At 43.1% G+C, this 20,805-nt stretch overlaps 2 protein-coding genes across 2 annotated transcripts in view; one reads left to right on the top strand and one right to left on the bottom strand.

The window, feature by feature from the left end:
- The window catches only part of ush2a (Usher syndrome 2A (autosomal recessive, mild)), a 176,135-nt gene extending 167,110 nt beyond the window's left edge, over positions 1–9,025 (top strand). The window contains exons 83-94 of the mRNA XM_047580544.1: positions 2,246–2,452; positions 2,542–2,634; positions 2,775–2,920; positions 3,002–3,120; positions 3,295–3,393; positions 3,481–3,657; positions 3,811–3,894; positions 4,004–4,145; positions 4,356–4,443; positions 4,860–4,925; positions 5,735–5,932; positions 6,346–9,025. Coding sequence (XP_047436500.1) covers positions 2,246–2,452; positions 2,542–2,634; positions 2,775–2,920; positions 3,002–3,120; positions 3,295–3,393; positions 3,481–3,657; positions 3,811–3,894; positions 4,004–4,145; positions 4,356–4,443; positions 4,860–4,925; positions 5,735–5,932; positions 6,346–6,435 — 1,509 coding nt within the window. The 3' untranslated portion in view covers positions 6,436–9,025. The remainder of the gene's footprint in view (positions 1–2,245; positions 2,453–2,541; positions 2,635–2,774; positions 2,921–3,001; positions 3,121–3,294; positions 3,394–3,480; positions 3,658–3,810; positions 3,895–4,003; positions 4,146–4,355; positions 4,444–4,859; positions 4,926–5,734; positions 5,933–6,345) is intronic.
- A 342-nt stretch (positions 9,026–9,367) lies between these two features.
- Positions 9,368–20,363, bottom strand: kctd3 (potassium channel tetramerization domain containing 3). The gene is made up of 19 exons (XM_047580543.1): positions 19,890–20,363; positions 19,515–19,568; positions 18,470–18,515; positions 17,968–18,041; positions 17,799–17,857; positions 17,074–17,154; positions 16,770–16,922; positions 15,827–15,917; positions 15,410–15,600; positions 15,197–15,312; positions 14,875–14,962; positions 14,559–14,675; positions 14,234–14,404; positions 13,964–14,119; positions 13,654–13,750; positions 13,382–13,575; positions 13,080–13,218; positions 12,853–12,975; positions 9,368–12,529 (listed from the first exon to the last, which is right to left on the bottom strand). Exons 1-19 carry the CDS (start codon positions 19,958–19,960, stop codon positions 11,947–11,949), a joined length of 2,604 nt encoding a protein of 867 aa, XP_047436499.1. The 5' UTR covers positions 19,961–20,363; the 3' UTR covers positions 9,368–11,946.
- Between the last annotated feature and the right edge of the window lie 442 nt (positions 20,364–20,805).

The following is a 20,805-nucleotide window of genomic DNA, read 5'->3' as shown; positions in this document are numbered from 1 at the left end:
TCCTGCACAGGACCTATGTTGTAAAACAATATGCTATTACACTTTCTTTCGAGTTGTTTAATGAGGCGTTTTGCTCGCTCTGTTCCATTAAAATTGTGCTTCAAATATGTAATTACAATAACAATAAAAGTCTGTTCTGATCAAAGGTGAAGCAATGGGAGCTGCAATCTAGACGGTGTCACAATAAGTGCAGTTAAACTAATTGTTCAATTGCAGAAATATAGAGAAGAAATGACATTCTGACAGATAAGTCACCTCTGTATCATTCAAATGTAGTATTCACATGTGTCGTTTTATTAATAATCAATAACAGTTCATTCATTTCTCATTTACATAACTGATTTTAATACACCATATTCAAACAAAGGCATGCACACTTTCTTTCATCCCTCATTTTGTTTTGCATTCTTCATCATTTACCCGAGAGGACGTACTATAATACTATAAAGAGACACTCTTTATAGAATACATGTAAAGATTTATTCTACTTTTCTGAAAGCTTCTCACTTCAATTTTAGTAATGACAACTACATCAAATATTTTGTAGACATTTGTATGTTTCAGGGGTATCATACATAAATAAAAATAATATTTCTTAGATGGTGTTTAGATGGCTACAATTTTCCATCATTATATTTAATTAAAATTTAGAATTCATTTCCGAAATCCATTCTGCATCTTCTTGTTACTCATTGAGCTCAAGTGTGAGTGTCAGCCGCTGATTGTGTAGTTGCTGCTGTTACTTTAGGCTGCGTTCAGTAAAATAACATCTAGTTGATACTGGAACATCTTTTGCAGCACATTAAATGAAGCACATGTGACTATCAACTGTAGCAGTAGAGTATTATTTTAACTGATGCCTTCACTCAAGGTTCCTGGTTCATATCTCCTCTTTTTGCCTCTGTACTATTGCTATAGTGTTTTGCTGGAGAACTGAATCATTTAATTAATTTCACACACAGTTTAAGTGGAAACAAAAATAAAGTGCAGTAAATAACAGGTGTTAAAAGTGAAAAAGAGAATCAAACAGGAACATTATCAGCAGGATTGATGCAGTATCTGGTTGGACGGACTCAGAGTGGAAAATTGTAATGGCCTCAGTTCCTCACAGTTTCATGGTATGGGGACGTTTGGTGTCTTTGTTGAGAAACTGCAGGTATAAAAATCACAAATACTGAGGTTATATTTAATATTTATCCTTTTTCACACTAGTTTTTACACATTGACATTTAGTGAGGTGACAATGATTTAGTCAAATAAAATCTCCAGTGACTTGCAGTAAACCTGTGCTACACAACCATAACCACAAATGTTTAGAGAAAAGCTGCAGCCTTTTATGATTACATAATAATATATAATAATCTCTAATATCATGATGCACAACGGAAAACATTTTTGAGCTGTTGTTGTTCAGGATACATCCTTAGAACCCGTTTGCCTTTTTTTTGCATTGTTTTTTTGTTGCTGTTTTTTTAACATTCATTCAAAATTCCTCTCGGTTCCCGGCCTTGTTTTCCTGCTTCTTCTCTTTGCATCTCGTCCACCCTTCATCCCGTCTTCCTCACCCCGGTCTCTCCATCCTTCATTCTTCTTTCCCTTCCACCATCTCAGTCCATCTGTGCTGTCAGTTAGATCAATCAGTCTGATTGATCACAGCCTAATTGACTATTATTGAGGTTAATTCAACTCTTAACACTCTCGCATGCACACCCGTGCGCGCAGAAATCTCCCAATCATAGCCACAAACAACAAGCCGCACACACAGAGACACACTTTCAACACTAAAGCTCAGACCCATCCATCTGCCTTCTGCACTACTTCTGACAGGCTACAGATGACTTACACATGCAAATCTCCACCCTGCCTGACCCTGTGCTGTGTACACCCTCTAATTATACACAACACAGGCACACAAATAAGATTACTAAGTGTGTGCGTGTGTGTGTGAGAGTGTGAATAACTCCTTGATGAAGGTGAAAAGTAATTGTCATGCAGATATGTTAGTGTTGGGTTGCATGGTGAAAAGGTTTTGCTCTCACTGCTGATGGTAGTTTTGATGGATGGTCCGGTGAATTGACTTATAGCCTTCTGTTGGTCTGGTGGATGCTGGGTAATTAAGAGAAGCTTTCATCATTAAGAGTTCATGAAATGCATCAAAAATCCTGATGATGGGAGAAAAAAGTTTGTTTTGGGGTTCGCCTCACTATTAGTCTGTTGAACATGGATGTTTGTTTGTGAGCGACAGGTGTGGGCGGTGAATTCTGCTGGTCGTTGTGAGAGTCCGTGGGTCGGTGGGAGGACGGGACCTGCTCCGCCCGACGGTGTGGCCCCGCCCGTTTTCCTGCACGTGGCAGCGACCTCAGCCGTGGTGGCCATCCACCCTCCGGCCAGACCCAACGGGATCGTTAGCCTTTACAGAGTGTTAGCGCTGGACCACAACAATCACACTCTGGTAACATTCCTTGGTTGTCACTCTCCATTTACAACCCCTCCCTGACCACTAAAAATATCATGACTCTCCGCAATGTCTTCTCCTTGTAGCTCTCAGAGGGGACGTCCCATCAACAGACACTCCACGGTTTACGTCCCTACTCCCAGTACCGGATAAGACTAGAGGCCTGCACCTGTTATCAGGTAAAAATACATAATGCATATAAGCAGATGAGACTGACTCAAAATAAAATATTTATCAACACATCACTTGACTCAACAGTAGCGTTTCCACAATGAAAGTTCACAGCAGAGTGTTATTCTTGTTTGTTTTTATGTGCCAGTGTTGTAGCCGGGGTCCACCGACCAAGCTCCACACCCTGTCTGCCCCACCAGCCCGTCAGCCTCCCCCCCGCCCTGTCACCCTGACCTCCCGCTCTGTTCAGGTGGAATGGGATGAGCCTTTGGCTCCTAATGGAGTCATTGAGAGGTGAGGAGAAATCTTAAGAAAGTTCGCATTGCGTGAGCCCGAAGCATGCGCCGTAATTTCACCCACTCTTCCTGTGTCCAGCTGTGAGCTACATCTCAGATCGCCGTGCCCACAGCCCCCCCAGCCGGTTCCCCTCCCCTGCGTTGAAGAACCGATGGAAATCTGTTTCTTTGGCAAAAAGAGGAGCTACAATGTTACAGGTTTTTAAACCCACGCTGTCCAGACACACTTAAAAAGAAAATAGATTAAAACTCATTGGAAAATGACAGTGAAAGAGAGACAGTGATCACAAAACCATGTTCAGTATTTAAATAAAAGTGTAGAGAAATACATTTGTTGTTCTGATTCTGACTAAACGCAACTAAACTGTGCAGGTCTCCAGCCGTACTCCACCTATGAGCTGAGAGCTGCCTGCTTCAATAACATGGGTAGCACTGCCTCCAACTGGACGACTGTCAGCACACTCAGCGAAGGTAACAAGTTCAGTCCCTGAAACGTTACAGCTACCAGTTATCAGAAGCATAAAACACATTTTTTATATCCTTTCTTTGTCTCTCCAGCTCCCCAGTATGTGTCTCCCTTCTCAGTGGACAGTAACCTGACGGTTATCTGGCTGGACTGGACGGGGACCTTCTCCCTCAACGGCTACCTGAAGGAGTACAGCGTGACTGAGAGCCAGCTCAGGGTCTACACCGGCTTCTACAGCTATCTGCATATCCCACGCACCTCACAGAAAAGTGAGAGCACGTGTGTATGTGTAGGATAGGATACACACACTAACTTATGTGCATCTGCAGAATTATAATAGAGCAGGTGCAATTACAAAATTCATTGGCTTCACTTTAACCAACAATGTTTTGTCTTTGTCTGTCTTGTTCTGTTCTTCTTAGCTCTGTCATTCCAGGTGACTTGTACCACCGACAGTGGCAGTGCCAGCACTCCCACCATCAGATACAGCCCAGCCACAGGCATCGGTAACAAACAACACACATCTGTCAGCTGAAAATTCATTTTAATGATAAAACTGTCCCCAAAGAATGGCAAATCTACAAAATGAATCTCTTTTTCACTTCCTTTGTGCAGGTCCTCTTGAGTCTGAAGACGGTGGTCAACAGGGGGTCAGCATGTCGGCCACCCCGGTTTACTCTGAGCTGTGGTTCATCCTGCTGTTGACCCTGCTGGGGCTGTTTCTGCTGGCCATCCTGCTGGGCTTGGTGCTACAAAGGTATTGGATTGTGCAGCTTTTAAAAAGTTTAAGACATTAACAGCATAAGAAAGTATATAATTACATCTCCTGTGTTCTGTAAAAGTCAAACTGCATCAATACAACTCAGCATATGTTAGATGTGCATTTACAAACAACAGGATACCTACTGACTTTTTATCTGAAAGAGAAGAACAAAAAAAAAAGGGAATGCATTTTTCTCCCTTTCAGAGCCTTGAGGAAGAATCCATCAGCCAGAGAGCGCCCTCCGCTGGTCATGCTACAGAAGACCAGAAAGGCTGGAGGAGAGACATACAGGGTGAGAGGAAACAGAGAAGCCACTGAGAAAGAGAGGAGGTTGTTAACAAGGAGCAATGACAGATAGTTGGTTAGAAAGAGGAATAACAGAGAAGTAACTGGGTAATACAATTTAGACCAGGACTTGCTTTTCCGGAAGGTTTTTAGTTATAAAATTGTGAAGGACAAGAAGAACCCAATGAGCATTTTTTTTTTTTTTTTTTTTGTTAATAAAAATAAAAATATCCACCTTTATCTTCTGCTTTACTTCATTTTGTAACTTTTTTTCCATTCAGTTTAACTGTTGCTTTTTTATTTCCACAACATAGTATTATTTTAATTCATTTAACTGTTCCTTCCGTTTCCATTCTCAAATCTGTCTGGCCTTTTATTTTTTGGTGTCACTCTCTCCATCCTCTCTCTCTCTTTCTCTCTCAGAGGCCCTGTCCTGAGTTGTGCTCTAAACATCACTCCGGCTCTGTGTTCCTCCCTGATCGCCCCACAGTAAGATTATTTTTTTGTGTTTAACGTCACAAACCCTAAATGCTTATTTTACTGTCCCCCTGCAGTTTGACACTGTAGCAGACTGTGTTGAGATCAGCAACGTTATACTTAAAAGCTACACTTTGTACAATGAGGTATGAGATTGTGCATTGTGCGTTTTTGTGGGCTGCCTTTCTACGCATGTCTGCTTTGTTGGCGTTTGCATGCTTTGTGTGTGTGTGTAAACCTACCACATAAAGACAGCGGTTGGTTTGTTGTGCTGCCTGAGGGTAAGACGTGTCCATTATGTTGGTTTGTACTTAAATACAGTGTTGATGGTGCACACATGCACCTTTTAGCTGTAAGAATAAATACAGAATTCATAAATAAAAGCTCTTCCACCTGTTATCTCAGTGGTGTCTTTGTTTTATGATTCAGGAGAAAGTGCTTCATGTGTATCTGCTTTGGTTTTGCTTTTGAACAAACCTTCAATTAAATGATCCAAAGGGCCAATCCTTGCAGAGTAGTGCCCCCTGTTGAATTTTTATATTATGACAACTAAAAGAAATTCTGTTACCGGATCAATTAATAAAAGTCATTTCAGTAATAAAAATAATAATAATAACGATTAATAACACATTTAAATCTTAGGTAGAGCTAGTTAATTACTGTTTTAAGTGTCTGGTTCTCAGGAGGACAAGTGATTAAAGGCCTGTACTAGTGTTTTTGTAGTTGGTTTCTTGGTAGTACTATGGAGTATTTGAATTGAAACACTTGAAACACTGACCTGGTCTTTTAAATGACTCTCTCACTGAATCTCTACTTCTCAGGGTCTGACAGACACAAAGATTGGCAGCGGCCCTCGGTTCAGCCCCATGTCTGTCCTGCGGGTTCCCAGCCAAGCAGACCTCAGTCAGGCCTACTCCCAGCATTCCTTGCACCGCAGCATGAGTCAGCTGATTGACAGGAAGTCCCTGATGCTGGAGGAAGGAAGCTGGGACAACGCGCTAGGACATGATTCCGGACTGGTGAGGACGTAAATATGTTTATGTGAATTTGTTAATTGCAGTGACAGAGCAGAGCAGAGACTACAGTAGAAACAGTTTTTTTATCTCTAGCAGGAGTACGTGCACCTCCACCTATTAGTTTTACTGTAAAGTCATTGGAAGGCTTTAGAGGAAGTTATATATATCTGTTGAACATGTTGAAGCCTAAATAACCTCTTACAAATCTAAAATATGTTACTGTACATTTTCTCCAGGTGAAACCAGCTTCAAATGCTCAGAAAATGTAAAAGACATTTTTGTGGTCAAATCACCACACACTAGTGTCCCACATTTTCCTGTTACCACAAGTCAAAAGGTCGACTGTGAAAAAGGACTATTGGTGTTTCTATTGGTGTTTCTTCAAGATTTCTTCACTCTCGTGTGTTTTCTTTCAGTATGTGGAGGACGACGAGATTGTGGACGCCATCCAGGCTTTAAGTTCTGTGAAAAAGGAGCACACCATGTTCACTGATACTCACCTTTAAGACAGGATGTCCACACCTATCAGGTATCACAGTTAATCCTGGACAGTTAAACATTCATACCAGCTCTTTGGAGTTAGCTGAGGAGGGGTCTCTTTTTAGAGGTTTTCATTTGCATAACAAGTTTAAATGTAAATGTTTATGGATATGAATTATATAGAGATTATCATAAAGGAAAAATTAAGACCCAAAAACCTGGGGAAAAAGAATAAGAGTCATAGTTTTCTTACCGAGGTCTTCATCATTTAAAAGGTGTTATTCTAAAGAACCAGTGTGTAGGATTTAGTGACATCTTGTGGTGAAGTTTCAGAGTGCAGCCAACTAAATATTTCCCCTCACACCTTCTTTCCAAGGATGAGCGTGGGCCGTCACTTAATCAAAAGAAAATGCTAATGGCTCCGTCTGGAGGAAGTGTATTATTTCTGGACTACTGAAGAAATGTGTGTGATTGTGTTTGAGAGAACCCTCTCAGTATTGTAGATATAAGAGTTCAAAATAATTCATGATTTTAAGTGAAAACCCCAGTAGTGAAAAATATGTTTTTGCCAGTATAAATCTTATACACGGGTCCTTTAAAAGCAAGTGTCGTCAACACCTGTGGGGCCTGATAGACTTAACTTAAGGTGCAGGGAGCTGATATCCCTAAATGTAGTTCACATGTCAGGTGAAAACTAAAGGTTACTGAGTTCATATCTTGTTACATCTAGGAATTACAGAGTATATTAAACCCTAATCAGATTAAGAACCACAACAACCCTTAAAATACTTGTATTGGAAATGTCATTGTTGTACTATGATTCACTGCCTCGCTTGCCAACTGTTAGTAATTTATAACATGTTTCAATGAAGTTCATTAAAATCAAGTATAGCAGGTTTAATACTCACTATCCACAGTGAAACCAGTCTAGTCTAGGTAACGACAGCCACCTCCACTGCATCAATCTGTAATTGTGCCTAGTAAGCTCACACGTAATCAGCTGCAATAGTCCTTTAGTTGAAGTAAGAGACATGGCCTTGATGTGAGTTTTATTAGAACAAAATGCCAACAGTTTTGTTTTGTTTGTTTGTTTTTTAACGTGTTAAATGTGGCTGGGAATCACTGATGTGCCGTCTGATTGTTGTGATTACGTGATGTAACTTAAAACCCTAATCGGAAATGTGTTGTCAGCTGTAGTCGTCCTGTTTACTGCAATTTAAACACACAAAAAAAGCTGTGGTGATGAAATTAAGCTTTGCTCGGCTGTAGTGAAGCTAAAAGTCTGGGTTTGATTTTAGACTTTAGTTATGAGCTTGTCCGTCGGTGTTTGTCTGCAGTTGACACCAATTTTCATCCTTCTATCAAGAACACGATCAACATCCTGTTTAGTTTTTAGTTGCGGGATTGAAACATTAAATATGTGGATTCCACAGATTGGGGCAAGAACCAGTGTTTATCAGTGAGAGACGTTGACGTCTGTATCACGTTGATGGGTCTTGATGTTTGTTTTGTTTTTTTGTGGTCAATGTTGAAGCCTATTGTATTATTTCCTGTTTCTTTTTTACACGGGCAGTATTATTTATGGTTGTTGTATAAAAAGAGTCTTATTTATAGATGATTCATTGATCGATGTTTGTGTCTTTTCTGGGAAATTATAAAAAAAAGAAAAGAAAAACTTGTATTTGTTTTGTGTCGTTACATTTTCTTTACTTCCAGGTTTTTGTTCCGGATCATATGTTTAATGCACCGTTATTTTAATAAAACAAAACCCGTCTATGTTTAAAAAAAAAAAAAAAAAAAGAAGTGAGAAAAGTACCACAGACGCCTTTTCAGTATGTAAAGACAGCGACTTAAAATATAAGACACACAAATGTGCCACTTTGCTATTTAAGCCGTGCACAGTGAAACATAAATGCATATAGTAATACACAAATATTTCCATAATGATGTTGATATTATCGGTTTATGGAGGCAAACTATATATATTTAATGATGTGAGTGTGTGTGGAGGTGAGGGACATACTTCAGACTAATTTAACGGCTGTTCTAAATGAATCTGTTCTATGTGAATGGTTTCAGACTGGTCATGGTCTGACTGAACTCTCTTTTCTGCTGAGTTAGTGCAACACAGACGCGCCACCAGCTGCACAGAGACTTAGTTACCACACACAGTCAACACACACCAGCGCAAACACACAGAGGGGCCGGTGTCTCCGTCAAAACTATGCAGCAGTAATTTAGTTTTGCCCCAGCGTCCCTTAAGGGGACATCAAGGCAAGTTTGAAATTAACAAACTGGCAGTAACAACAGTGCCCTCGCTCAAGGACACCAATCTGACAAGGGCACTTCTAAAACATTCACAGCCACATTCACAGCTATTGTCAGCCACGGAGGGAGGGAGAGGCTGTGAAAAGAGAGCTTGTGGAGTGATTGTAAGGGACAGTATGGCCCTGAGCTACACACACACACACATACACACACACACACAGGATTTTATTAAACTCATAAATCACAATGACGACAGACGCCATCTCAGAGAGGAGACTGTCTGAACGGGAAGGTTAGTGAAATGAAAGTGCTGGGGAGACACACACACACACACACACACACACACACACACACACACACACACACACACACACACACACACACACACACACACACACACACACACACCTCGGTGATGCTAAGACAAAACAGAAACTATGCACTTGGGCAAAATTTCCATTCAAACTGTGACTGACAGCAGTTCTTCAGCCTGTTTCTGGTTTCAAAGCTGCATTCACAAAAACTACATTAATCACCCTAAAATGACTGATCACTGTTTATCTGAATCTTGCTGATGTTCTTGTCCTAATGGTTTTTTATTCAACCATCGGAAAATTCTCAAACACATCAGACTGTGAGGTAACTTCTGCAGTGTCGTGTAAGAGTGGAAAGAAAATCACTGTGGACGGGTTCCAGTTTAAAATGACAACTGTGACTCAATGCCAGCTTTATATTTGATCAGGCAAATGCAAATAATATCACAACATAACGCAGCATTTATAACATACACGATGTAAAACAACGACATACAGGGCAGTTTAAATAATCAGATATGTAGATTTCTTTTTCACTTATTAGCATCTGGCTGTAATATAATGTAAACATAGCCAGAGGGGAATTGAGGGACGACGGACAAACTATGTGCTGAAATACACTTTAAACTGTATATTTGTATAGAAAATAAACTAGCGAGTTACTGTAGTATTAGTCTTCTTAGTGCAAGTGCAAATGCAGTTAGGTCCGATAACATGGTAATACCAACATAGGCCTTATATGAACAGTGTATATGTATCAACACACTATCGCACATATCAATGCATCCTGGTTAGGATTTTGTCTTCAATATGTATGTCTACTTTCCGTACAGTTAGTGTATCAAAGTCTACGTCTTTGTACAAGCATTTATGTTTAATACAGAAATGTTACACGATAAAAGATTTCAGGTCGTTTCTGTTCTGTCTCGTTCTCCAGGTTTGTCCCCACAGTAGCTATAACAGAGTACCAGAGTCATTTCAAACTACTAGTGGAAACTCCACAGGGATCTAGACAAAGAACAAGCTACAGATTAAATGTCTCAGGAAGAAGCCTGGTTTTTTTTTTCCGATATTAATCTATGTCGATAGATTACTGATAACATACAATAGATTATTTTATATGTAATGCCACTCACAAAGTCTCGTTTGACCTGCTGTAAATCTGTTAAAACACAATCCTAGCCGAATCCAGAGTGGACAGGTCCGTCACACGCCTCCGCCGTGAGCTCCGTTTCACGAGCCTTTGGTCGCACATCTCTTTGAGTTAAAACACACACAAACAGGCTGATAACCCTTAAACAAGTTAAATAAGGCACTGCAACAGTCATCCAACACGGCGCACATTAAAAACCTGCTTCAAAGGGACTAAAGTGATGTAGTGTAGGTCCTCGTGTTAAGCTGAGTGTAGCGATGTGATTGTGGAAAAAGGAATCAAATAAAAAAATAAATAATTAGCGTGATTCTTGCACAGGCACCACAGTGGAAAAAAAAAAAGTACACTGACTAAACTGAAGCGGGAACGTCACAAATGTGAGCAATAAAACATGTACCAGATGATTTCTCTTCTCTGCTTCCATATTCACATTTAAAAACGCTTATTAAAGTACGGCACTGGGACACACTTCACTGTCACGCGTCGCACACCACGGCTCCCAGTGTTGTGCCCTTACAGAGGATTTATACAGAAGTAAACAACGTAATGCTACTGGGCTGGAACGAACAGGTACAAGTCTGACAATTGAAGTGAGAAGCCGACACAGGCCCACATGTGGGTTCAGTGTTTCAGAGGGCGATCGTCCATGTAGAACTCAAACCAGAGAGTTACTGTTGTGCATCACAACTCCACTGTTGCATAGTACTGAGCTGCTGAACAACAAACCGTGAGCGTTTTATTGCACTGCTGGAGCTGCAACGTGACCTAACCGCTTGCTGTTGGTTGGCTTTTAGTGTCACTGCTTTGAAAAGAACAACAAATGTGTCTCAGGCTGCAGCAGAGTATTTTTGGGGCCGAAGTAGCTGCCAAGATTCTGGCTAAGGTCACGTGTTCAAGGTGAGTTAAACTGCACATACTGATATAATAATGAACTCTGTCTTCTGACAAATCTCCATGAAGCTAGTGTCTTCGTCTTTGCTGCTTTTCCTGCTGTATGCAATAAGTAGAAGTATTTGATCATGGAGATTAAGGGTTGAAGATCTCAACACATTTTAGTTGTGATGTCTGTTTAAATGCAGATGTTCTGTATAACTTTAAAAGGTTAAGATCCAGTGCTGGATAAAGTTATTCCAATAAGGTGTGCCTTTGTTAACTGCATTGTGTAGCTGTTTAACACTCTTCAAGTGTTAAGAGTCTTGATTCTATTGTTACTACTGTGCTGTGGTATCTTTGTAGTTTGCAGAACCTTAAAGTATTCAGTCTACACTTATCTGAGAACTGACGCTTGTGCTTCCACCCAACAGGCAGCAACAACACACCCGTGTCTGTACCTGACCTGTGCAGCTACTGTGTGTCCTTTAAGATGTCCAGACGGAAACAATTTCAAACTTCTTAGCAGGCTAATTACTGTCTGACTCGCGTCTGAAACTTTAAAGTGCTAACAGCATCCCCAATCACTTCCAACAAACAGCAAAGGCAGACTGAGATGGTAGGAGCTCCAGTTGCACCCAGAACATTTTTCACAAGACTGATCAAAGTGAAATCAAAAACAAAATGCATTCCTGTTCTGCTTGAGATGCTGTTATCGTCGGGATGTTGTTTCTGCTTCTGCATGGTGGTCCCTTGTGTCTGAGAGAAACAAACATCCTGAACCATGAAAGAAGGGTGGAGCCAGAAGGCGATGTCGCCTGCAGCTGATTCTGTGTTTCCTCTGTTATATTCAGCCCTCATCTCCAAAATAATATGTCCTACGTGCAGGATGCCCCCAACAAGACAATACCGCTGACTGGGATCCGAAACTCTCACAGGCTGCTGTCCAGGCTGGACGTCTCAGGTGCCAGCTTCCTGTGTCGGGGCGAGGTGGCGGCGCCCAGCTTGGTTGGGGAAGGCGACGCGTTTGACGAAGAGTCGCTGCCGCCACCTTCCGATCCGGACGGGACGGAGGAGAGGTGAGGAACCGGAGGAGCCCTCTTCCTCGATAGAAAGCCCCCGTCCAGCACTCCCCTCTTCCTCGCGCCTCCGTCCACCTTCGCCCCTTCTCCCCCCGGTCCAGCAGCCTCCCCGTCCTCCAGCTGAGGATGCACCTTTCGCCTCACGTCACCTCCTGGGATGGGGCTGTCTGGAGGTTGCCGTGGAGATTCTTGACTGCCCTCTGCTTTGGCCCCGGAGACGCCAGCGGCCGTCATGGCTGCGACGCTCGTGCTAGAGCTTCCGCTGGTGGTTCGGTGAGACCAGAGCTCCATGACCGAGGCTCTCCTCTCGCTGTCCTCAGCCCCGAAGTCACAGAGGGAACGGCGGGCATCGGGCGTCTGGCTGGGGCCATGAGAGGACGTCAGGCCTGTGCTGTCCAAGACACCTCGACTCAGGCTGAAGTTCTGGAAGTCTCTATAGAAATAAATAATGGAGTCAGTTACAGGTGGATAGAGGAATGTACGCAGATTGTAACCAGGAGGGCAAGAAGGAAGAAATTATTTTAAAAAACTACATCCAGTGTGGATCCCATTAATCTGATGTGGGTTGAGCACAAAAGGTCAAGAAGAACCATCAAAACATAGTATTTAGAAATCTATGGAAACAGTGACCAGTTCCCATATTTGTCTTTTTTTGTTTCAAATCCTGGGAAGCCTCAGATTAATTCATTTTAATAAATAATGTTATCTTTTTAATACTTAAACCTTTGCAGCACCATTAAGTTACAGTCATTGCACCTGTAGCTGTGGAAGGACTCGGTTCGACGGGCGCGGGCCAGCAGGGGGCTCTCTCTGTAGGGTCTCACAGCTCCGTACGTAGCCTGGCTCTCGGGGATGGTCTCCTGGGCCTGTAACTGCAGACTGAGGAACAAGAGAGGGGCAGGTAAGACATTTAATGGGCGGTCGACCGCATCAGTAGCCGTGGCTGCAGCCTCAAGTTTATGTCTGTCTTCTGTCTTCCCAACCTGGAGCAGGACTCCCTGAGGCGTGCGTGGTGCAGAACAGATGGGGCGGGGCTAATGTTGGGTGTTGCACAGCGGGAAGTGCTCAGGTCGCACTGGTCCAACAGCTGTAGCAGCTCCTCTTCTGTGGGCCCACCAACATCTGGAAAACACAAGAGCAGCTTCAGTCCAGTTTTTCAGTCAACACAAACCAGTAGCTGATGGACTGTGTTGACCCACAGCTTTGTTTCCCTGCGTACTTAGAAGTCTTTCTACCAACGCCCAAGGTTCTCCTGACTCTCCCTCCACCATCCGTCTTTCCTCACCTTCTTTCTTCTTCTCCTCTCCTTTGTTGGCGGTGTCCATGGCGGTGGTCAGGTCCCACATCTGGATGCTGCCGTTGCCGTGACCGGTGAACAGGTAGCGCCGAGGCCGGGATCCCATTCGGCTGGAGCCCTCACACTCCCGCACCATGAAGCATGAGATGGTGGTCCCATCCACTGACTGCACCTCACAGATCCTGACGCACACAAAATGTCGAAACCGTCAGTCAGCGTGTGACGAAGTCAGGTGAGGTGTATGGAGAGGGACATTGTACCTTTTTCCAGTGGATGAGAGCCTCACAAACAGCTTGTTGGTGATGGGGATGACCTTCTGTATGAAGACCTGCTGATCGTCTCGCTCTCCAAACGGACCTGAGAGCGCAGGACATGTCCCCTCAACTAGGTATATTACATCTAGTCCACAAGCAGCTTTATTCATGTGATCAGTAATTTGCCCGTAATAGATTCATCATATCCTCAAGTTGAGGTCATCTGCTGCTTTAAATATCAATCTCCAGTCAGTGACCGTCTCTACATATGAATGTGTCTCCATTCATATTAACACCAGCTTCTTTACTTCCTCACCTATGTCGTTCCCGGAGCCGTAGCTCCCGTGGCTCTCCGTCTCCTCCAGGGACAGGATCTTAAAGGAGGCCAGAGGGGTGGAGCCTGGCTGCGTGGAGATCATTCCCCGGAATCGGGTCACCGTCCACGTCCGAACGTGGTTGTTGTCCGCGCACACTGGCAAAAAAAACACAGCCACAAAAGATTTCAACCACAATAAGAGGTATGTAACGTGAATAGAAGCATCATCAGGCTGTGCTCGTTAATGAGGAAGTCTACCTGCGTCCTCACCTGATACCAGATGTTTCTCAGACAACATGATCTTCGTCACTGGGCTCCTGTGCACAGTGAACGTCTGAAAGAGCTGAGGCCCCGACCCCACTGTCTCAGGATGCTGCACGATCACTCTCACTGCGCCACTGCTCGTCCCGTAGGCTATTTCTATCCAGTTCCCACTCACACCTGAGAGCAGAGGCAAAACACAACATAAATACACACACAGGTTACTGTGACTTGTGTCCAAAACTGTCATGGGAGGTGAATCGAAGAGGGTGGGGAAGTAGATGTGAACAGAACTGAGACGATAAGACAGAGAAGATAAGAGACTGGTGCTTACTGGTTTTAGGTGTGAGGTAGACGGACAGCGCAGTGATGGCATCGTTTGAAGGGTCGTGATAAAGCTCAGTCACCAACAGATCGTTGTCCTTCATCCTCAGTGGAAACTTTTGCATGTCTGAAAAGAAGAGACGGACCACATGTTAGAGGACTTTAAGAATAATAATCAGACAAAAATACATTGTTTATATTTGACTCATAATAGTGGCAGCTAGAGTGAGGACATTTTGACAAAATTGGGATATTTTTGCCGATCCTCTCTTTCCAAATGGCTGTTTAGGCCACAGGACATGGTTTTAGGATCGAGGTGTTTGTACCTATGTAATAGATAGAGCCGTTGTTGCAGCCCAGCAGGAGGAAGGATCCTGCTGTGTCACAACTGGTGATAGGAACCACATCTTGCACCTAATGCACACAAAAAGTTTAGATGTCTTTCACTGTCGGAAGCAAAGATAAAGTCAACAGACAACAGAAGGTGAATAAAATCACAACATTGTTGAAAACTCACACACTGAGGCAAAACACCTTCAAACAATGTGTGGTCATCTTTACAGCAGATGCACACAAACGAGGAGGATCTCAACCACTTCCTCTTCCTCCTCATCTCTGTGTCTAAGGCAGCAGCATGAGCCTTCCTACCTGCCAGTGTTGTGTGACAGCGTTCCACACCCCAACCTTTCCCGTGTGGCTCGTAGCCACCAGCTGGCTCCCGATGAAGAAGAGGTCATCAACAGGTACGCCGAGACTGAACACACCTGTGGGAGTGGGTGGAGTAAAGACGGAGTCATTGAGGTGGTGGGAATCTTTTAGAAAATACGCCTCTCTTACAGGTTTTCTGTCTTTTAAACCTACCTATCTCGTTCCCACTGCCTCCATCTTGGATGCTCCACAGGATGATGCTGCTCTCAGAGGAAGCAGCCACCATCTTGTCCTTGTCTCCATGCGGGCCACCAACCACCTTGGCGTTTAGCGCGATACGCTCAATGGTCCAGTCAAGGTAGGGGGAGGAAAACACCTGCTGCCATCCAGACGACTCCTTTATCCTGTAATGAGACCATGCACATACGATATGTTTTCCTGCTTTAATATTTCTTGTTTCCTCCAGGATTTTCTATGATGCAGCTCTCCACTGAGCTGAAGGCTGGATGTGCATGGAGCCACTGCTACTTAGTCAGAACTGTTACAGACACAAAAGATAATGACTCCATGGTAAACAATGAACCAGAGCTTATAGAGTTTAACAGAGAGACTACACTGTGGTGATGTTACCTGTAGCAGATGACAAAGTGTGCATAAGCTGCTACAATCCAGTTGTGGTGTCCCGCTACAATCAACACTTTCCTAGGGTCAACCATGGGACCTACACACACACAAACAAAACACACGTAAACACAATCCTTTCATAGCCTGATCATTGGTTTTCACCTTTTTTTGTTCATTCTTTATTATCACCTCAATTAATCAAATGAATGAATTCAAACGTAGGAGCACATAGTATGTTTTTGGGCGACCAGGGATCAGGCTGATTTGAAACTAGGCTACTTCAGTGAGTGCTGTTAGTCAGTGTACTAAAAGGATGTCGGGTCACATTAGCTGCAGCATTAATGCATGCTCACAATAACTCTGGGTATACCGTACCCTCTTACTGGCACACATAACAGATGTGACACACAGATAAGCCCCCGACAGAGCTAGCGGGCATGCCAGAGCTCATGAAAAGGAAACGGTTTGTGAAAAGACGGAGGCCGATAGTCCACTGGCATCGTAAGAGCCGCGGCTACATCTTCTGCTCAGCTGGAGCTTACACTGAGAAACAGAAAAGATGTGAGCCTCAACGTTTAATTGCCAGTTCACTAGTGAAAACAACTGCACTCTAATAACAGCCCTGCACTGAATCTTATCTTCATGAAGGTTGTGGTGTTCAGCATTTGTTTAAAATAACTCGGAGAGCTGTTGATTCAACTGTGGTTTCATTTTGAAGGTTGAGGTTTGTAGCTACACTCAATTGTACTTTGTTGTGCCGACTCAACAGAAACGCTTTAGATTTTACGCCACAAATTAGCTCCACCTCCACGACGATCACACAGTTGGATTACAACAACTTAAACAGTCACTACTGAGTCTAATGTGATAGTAAATACTCTGAAGATGATCACCCATGTTTACGTGTTAAATGCAGATCCACTTCATGGGGCTCTCCCACACTACTTACCCACTTTATGGATGTCCTCTGTTCCAGGTGAGCCAGAGAAGGCCGGGTGAGGAAGGGGGCCGACACGGGTGAAGCCCTCCGCTCCACTTGGACCCGGCCTCTCGTCAGAGCCAGACACCGCGGGGGCAGGGCTCGACTTGCGGGCAGGGATGGCTGTCGAAGGAAAGATTCACTTCTATGATTTAAAAGGAGGCCACTTCAATCCTGTTTTTGTTTGTTTGTTTTTTTAGACCTCAGCAGAACACCGTATTTTAAACTTTATTTTCAGTTCAGTTTCTTTACTGCATCAGAGTCGTGCGTTTACCTGGGGGCGGCAGGTAGCCGTGGAAGAGAACACTACCGCATGATGAGCGGTCCAGTTCTTCACACAGCAACAGGCGGCGTACTACACACACATAAACACACACGTAAACACACACACAGATAAGAACCCATCATCAGCAGAACCACATGATAATGCACCACAAAGCATAATGACTGTACCACAAATATAAATACATGTGAATCTGGGCGACGATATTAACTGATACTGATCTACAGCTTCTTCCTACTGTTATAATTATTATTATTGTTCTTCTTATTTTATGAATTTGAAACTTTATATTTACTTTATCCAGAATATATCTATTTCGTCAGTTGGCCTGTTATTTATATGTAATTACTCTGCATCGTATTATATAACACACATTATGATTTAAAGTAGTTTTCACAAAGGTAACACTCCCATTCAAGTACGCAGACAATGCAGGGAAGTTACAAACACCGAAACAGGATGTAAAACAGTAGAGTACGTGGAACTAACAGCACTGAGGTGGTGACACTGATCAAGTTAGAAGCCCTAAAGAAAATTGACAATACAGGATAACAGGCCACTCTAAGCAGCAGCAGCAGCTCCTTTCTAATGTAGTGGCTCAAACCCCACTCTCCTCAAAACAATCCCATTAGAAACATGAAGTGGCTACTGGCGTATCCTGTGAAACAAAAAATTATTTTCTACAGCCAAACTTAAAATCACTACTCGCTCTTTACCTAACGGAGTAATGCCGTAGAACTCTGCTTCATGACGCAGGACGCTGATGTTGACACCCCTACAGAGAGAGAGGAAAAAAAAAAGCAGCGTACGTATCCTGTGAGACGATGTTTACGCAGCCAAATAAGAAGTCAGGGATATTTTCTGAATCTTGTTGTGACACCTTACCGCAGGTCCAGTTCTTTGGTTCGGAGGAAATTCAAAATTGGTGCAAAAGCTGTAGGGTCTCTGTCAATAAATATCTGTGAGCAAGAAAGTCGGGAGTTGGTTAATCACTGAGAAATACTTGTGTACATTTAGCCAGGTAGACGGGGCTTGTATCAGCCGATTCATTTTTCCGTCACATCACAGAAATTTAACTTATAATTCTTATAAAATAATCAGTTAATGGTTTAAAGTAACCCAGACTGAAAATGTCACCAAGTGTGACATTTATTTTCTGACATCTTACTGATCAAACTACAAGTTTAAAAAAAGGTAAAACCAGGCATTAATCACACCAACAGTTCACCATCCACAGGGTCTAATCTCACATGCAGTTGTTAAACTAATGTTATCATCTCAGTGGCACCAGAGCTCAAAAAGCTGCAATAACTAAATAAATGTGATGTCCTCTTGGAGTGCAGATGCTGTCCTAGTCTTGGAATAAGAAGCAACAGAGGCTACTCACAGCTCCAGTTTCATCCCGAAGAGTGGATATCCTCCCACTCAGTAAACTGGAAAACACACACACACACATGGTTGAGTTCTCCAGTTAACTCAAACACTTCTCCATTTCCACTTACCAGCAGTCTAACAACTACCAGCATTTTACACCAGACAATACTACCCTGAAGTACATGTTTCCACCATATGAACCGTCAGTGATAATTCAAGAGTTTGTGTGATAAGTGGTTTTATACTGCAGGCAGCTGGGAGCAGAGAGACTGACAGGCTGGCAGGCAGACAGGTGGGTTGGCAGACGCTCTGACAGGCAGCTACACTCCACGGTCAGCTGTCGTCAAACTGTGAGCTCAGTGTTTGAGTTTGTCACGACTGTGGAATCTGCCCAGCCTCAATCTGCGTGCTCCCCTCTCAGACTAGGACTGCATTTAAATAACTCACTAGAAACATATGAACATCATGTTTCCTTCGTGAATGTATGTGAATGTAATATCTGTTCTTAAACTCAAAATACAAATGCTTGAAACAAGACTTTTCCACAGTCTTCCCATGAACAAGATGGTTACCTCAATAAAATACCAAAACATTTATGAAGCACATAGAGCTGTAGTTGAAATCCCTTGATTCTTTCCATCGTCCCACAGAGCATCACTTAACATTAAATATGTAACATAACTTCTGTTTCTGTTCTATCTTTACTAGTCTGAAGGCTAAACGCTGTAGTAATGCAGAGGAACTATATCTGCTTGATGTAAGTGAAACATTAGTTGGGTTTCAAGAAATGTAAACATGTTTAAATTATTTACTGTGGTTTAGTGGCTCAAGTTTTATATACAGCAAAATGTTCCACGTCGTCTACAGCACACGCCAACACTGAAGTAAGGTGCTTATACTCGTTCTTTACAGATCTGATCTGGTCTGAATGGCAGATAACTCTGAGATATAACATTTTACAGAAGAGCATTAGTGAAACATCTCATTCGGTGACTAAGTCAATCAAGACAAAAATAAAAAAATAAATAAATGTCAAAATGTTGAAACATCAAACCAACCTTGAGAAGAAAGAGTCTGGGATCCACATCAGAGTCTGTCTGGAGGTGCTGAACCTACAGCGGGAAGACACATCACAACATTTTTACTAGCGCTGTCTTGTTTTAAATAGCCTGTGCACATCCCTGGCTGGAGCAGAAGAGTGGGCTGCCATGCTGAATAAATGGTTAACGTGTGAGTGTACAGTGTGTACTATTCGGATTTTTAAGAAGCTGCTGTGTGAGAGGATAAGAGAAGGAGTAATGATGAAGTGCGCAACCTTCTGGTGTGTGTGTCTACTTCAGCTACATCCATGTCACGGAGAAATCATCACACGTAGCCAGAGCTCAAATGTCCCCAAATATTGACCATCATGTGTCGAGGTTGAAGGATCTTACCGCGTCCCGCCGACGTTCAGCTGGATTATCTCTCCCATCCCCGGCGTCAAACTGCTTCCATTAGTGGCCATGGTGACTGAACTGGACCCGGGAGCTGCCCTTTCTGGAGACTCGGTGTCCCGTTATAAGCGTTTCTGTCACGAAGGCTAGTTGCTAACGCTGCTCTCCCGAGCTCAGCTGATGCCCGGACTCTCCAGCCTCTCAGCCCCACAGCCTCACAGCCTCTCCCTCGTCCCACCCTCCATAAAATATCCGCTATATGCGGCCTGTGTGGACTGCGTTGATGTCCTTAAACCTCCGCATAGTGGGCGAGCTGAGGCGGGGGTCTGTCCGTCCAAAAGGCAGCCAAACAAGAATCCCTTTATTTTCCTGCTGCTGCCTTCTCCGCATCACTCTCTTGAATGTAAACCAGTTTGCGCAGAATTTTAGCAACGTGAAACAGCTGTACGCCAGTCTACGCAAGAAGCAAGAGGCTTCACCCCCGACAACTTCCGTTTTCGCTGAATCCACGTATCGTGGACGGGGAAACTCCACGTTTTACCAAAATATGTATACATTACTGTCGAAGAGCGTAAAGTGTATGAGTGTAATGAACTGGTGAAATGTAAAAGTTAGATATGTACATTTTAAAATCACTGTGAGTCCCGTGAATGCCCCCTTTCCCTCCGAAGTCGTATTTTTGATGGTGGGATCTATCTTGGTTGCGCTACAACCGAATTCGAGTGCGCTTGATTTTCTGAACCGAGTAACTATGAAGGCGGTATATAGACTAACTTTTATGGACGATTAATAACCGAAGTAGACTACTTTTTGTGGAGTTTTGTGAAACACAACCCAGCATAATAGGTGTTGAACAAAAAGTTCTTTTTTTTGCTCTTTATTCAATATACGTGACATGAGTAATAATAAAATGCTG

The sequence above is a fragment of the Mugil cephalus genome, chromosome 3 (genome assembly GCF_022458985.1).
Source record: "Mugil cephalus isolate CIBA_MC_2020 chromosome 3, CIBA_Mcephalus_1.1, whole genome shotgun sequence".
Taxonomy (NCBI): Eukaryota; Metazoa; Chordata; class Actinopteri; order Mugiliformes; family Mugilidae; genus Mugil; species Mugil cephalus.
The sequence above is the reverse complement of the archived record's forward strand: the minus strand, read 5'-3'. Positions and strand labels throughout refer to the sequence as shown.

Excerpts from the sequence above, each read along its gene's own strand:
- kctd3 (XM_047580543.1), bottom strand. The coding sequence starts at position 19,960 with ATGGCCACTAATGGAAGCAGTTTGACGCCGGGGATGGGAGAGATAATC. Across the intron at positions 17,155-17,798 it reads CTACGGCATTACTCCGTTAG|TACGCCGCCTGTTGCTGTGT; the intron begins GTAAAGAGCGAG and ends ATGTGTGTGTAG. Across the intron at positions 13,219-13,381 it reads AGAGGAGAAGAAGAAAGAAG|ATGTTGGTGGGCCCACAGAA; the intron begins GTGAGGAAAGAC and ends TGTGTTTTCCAG.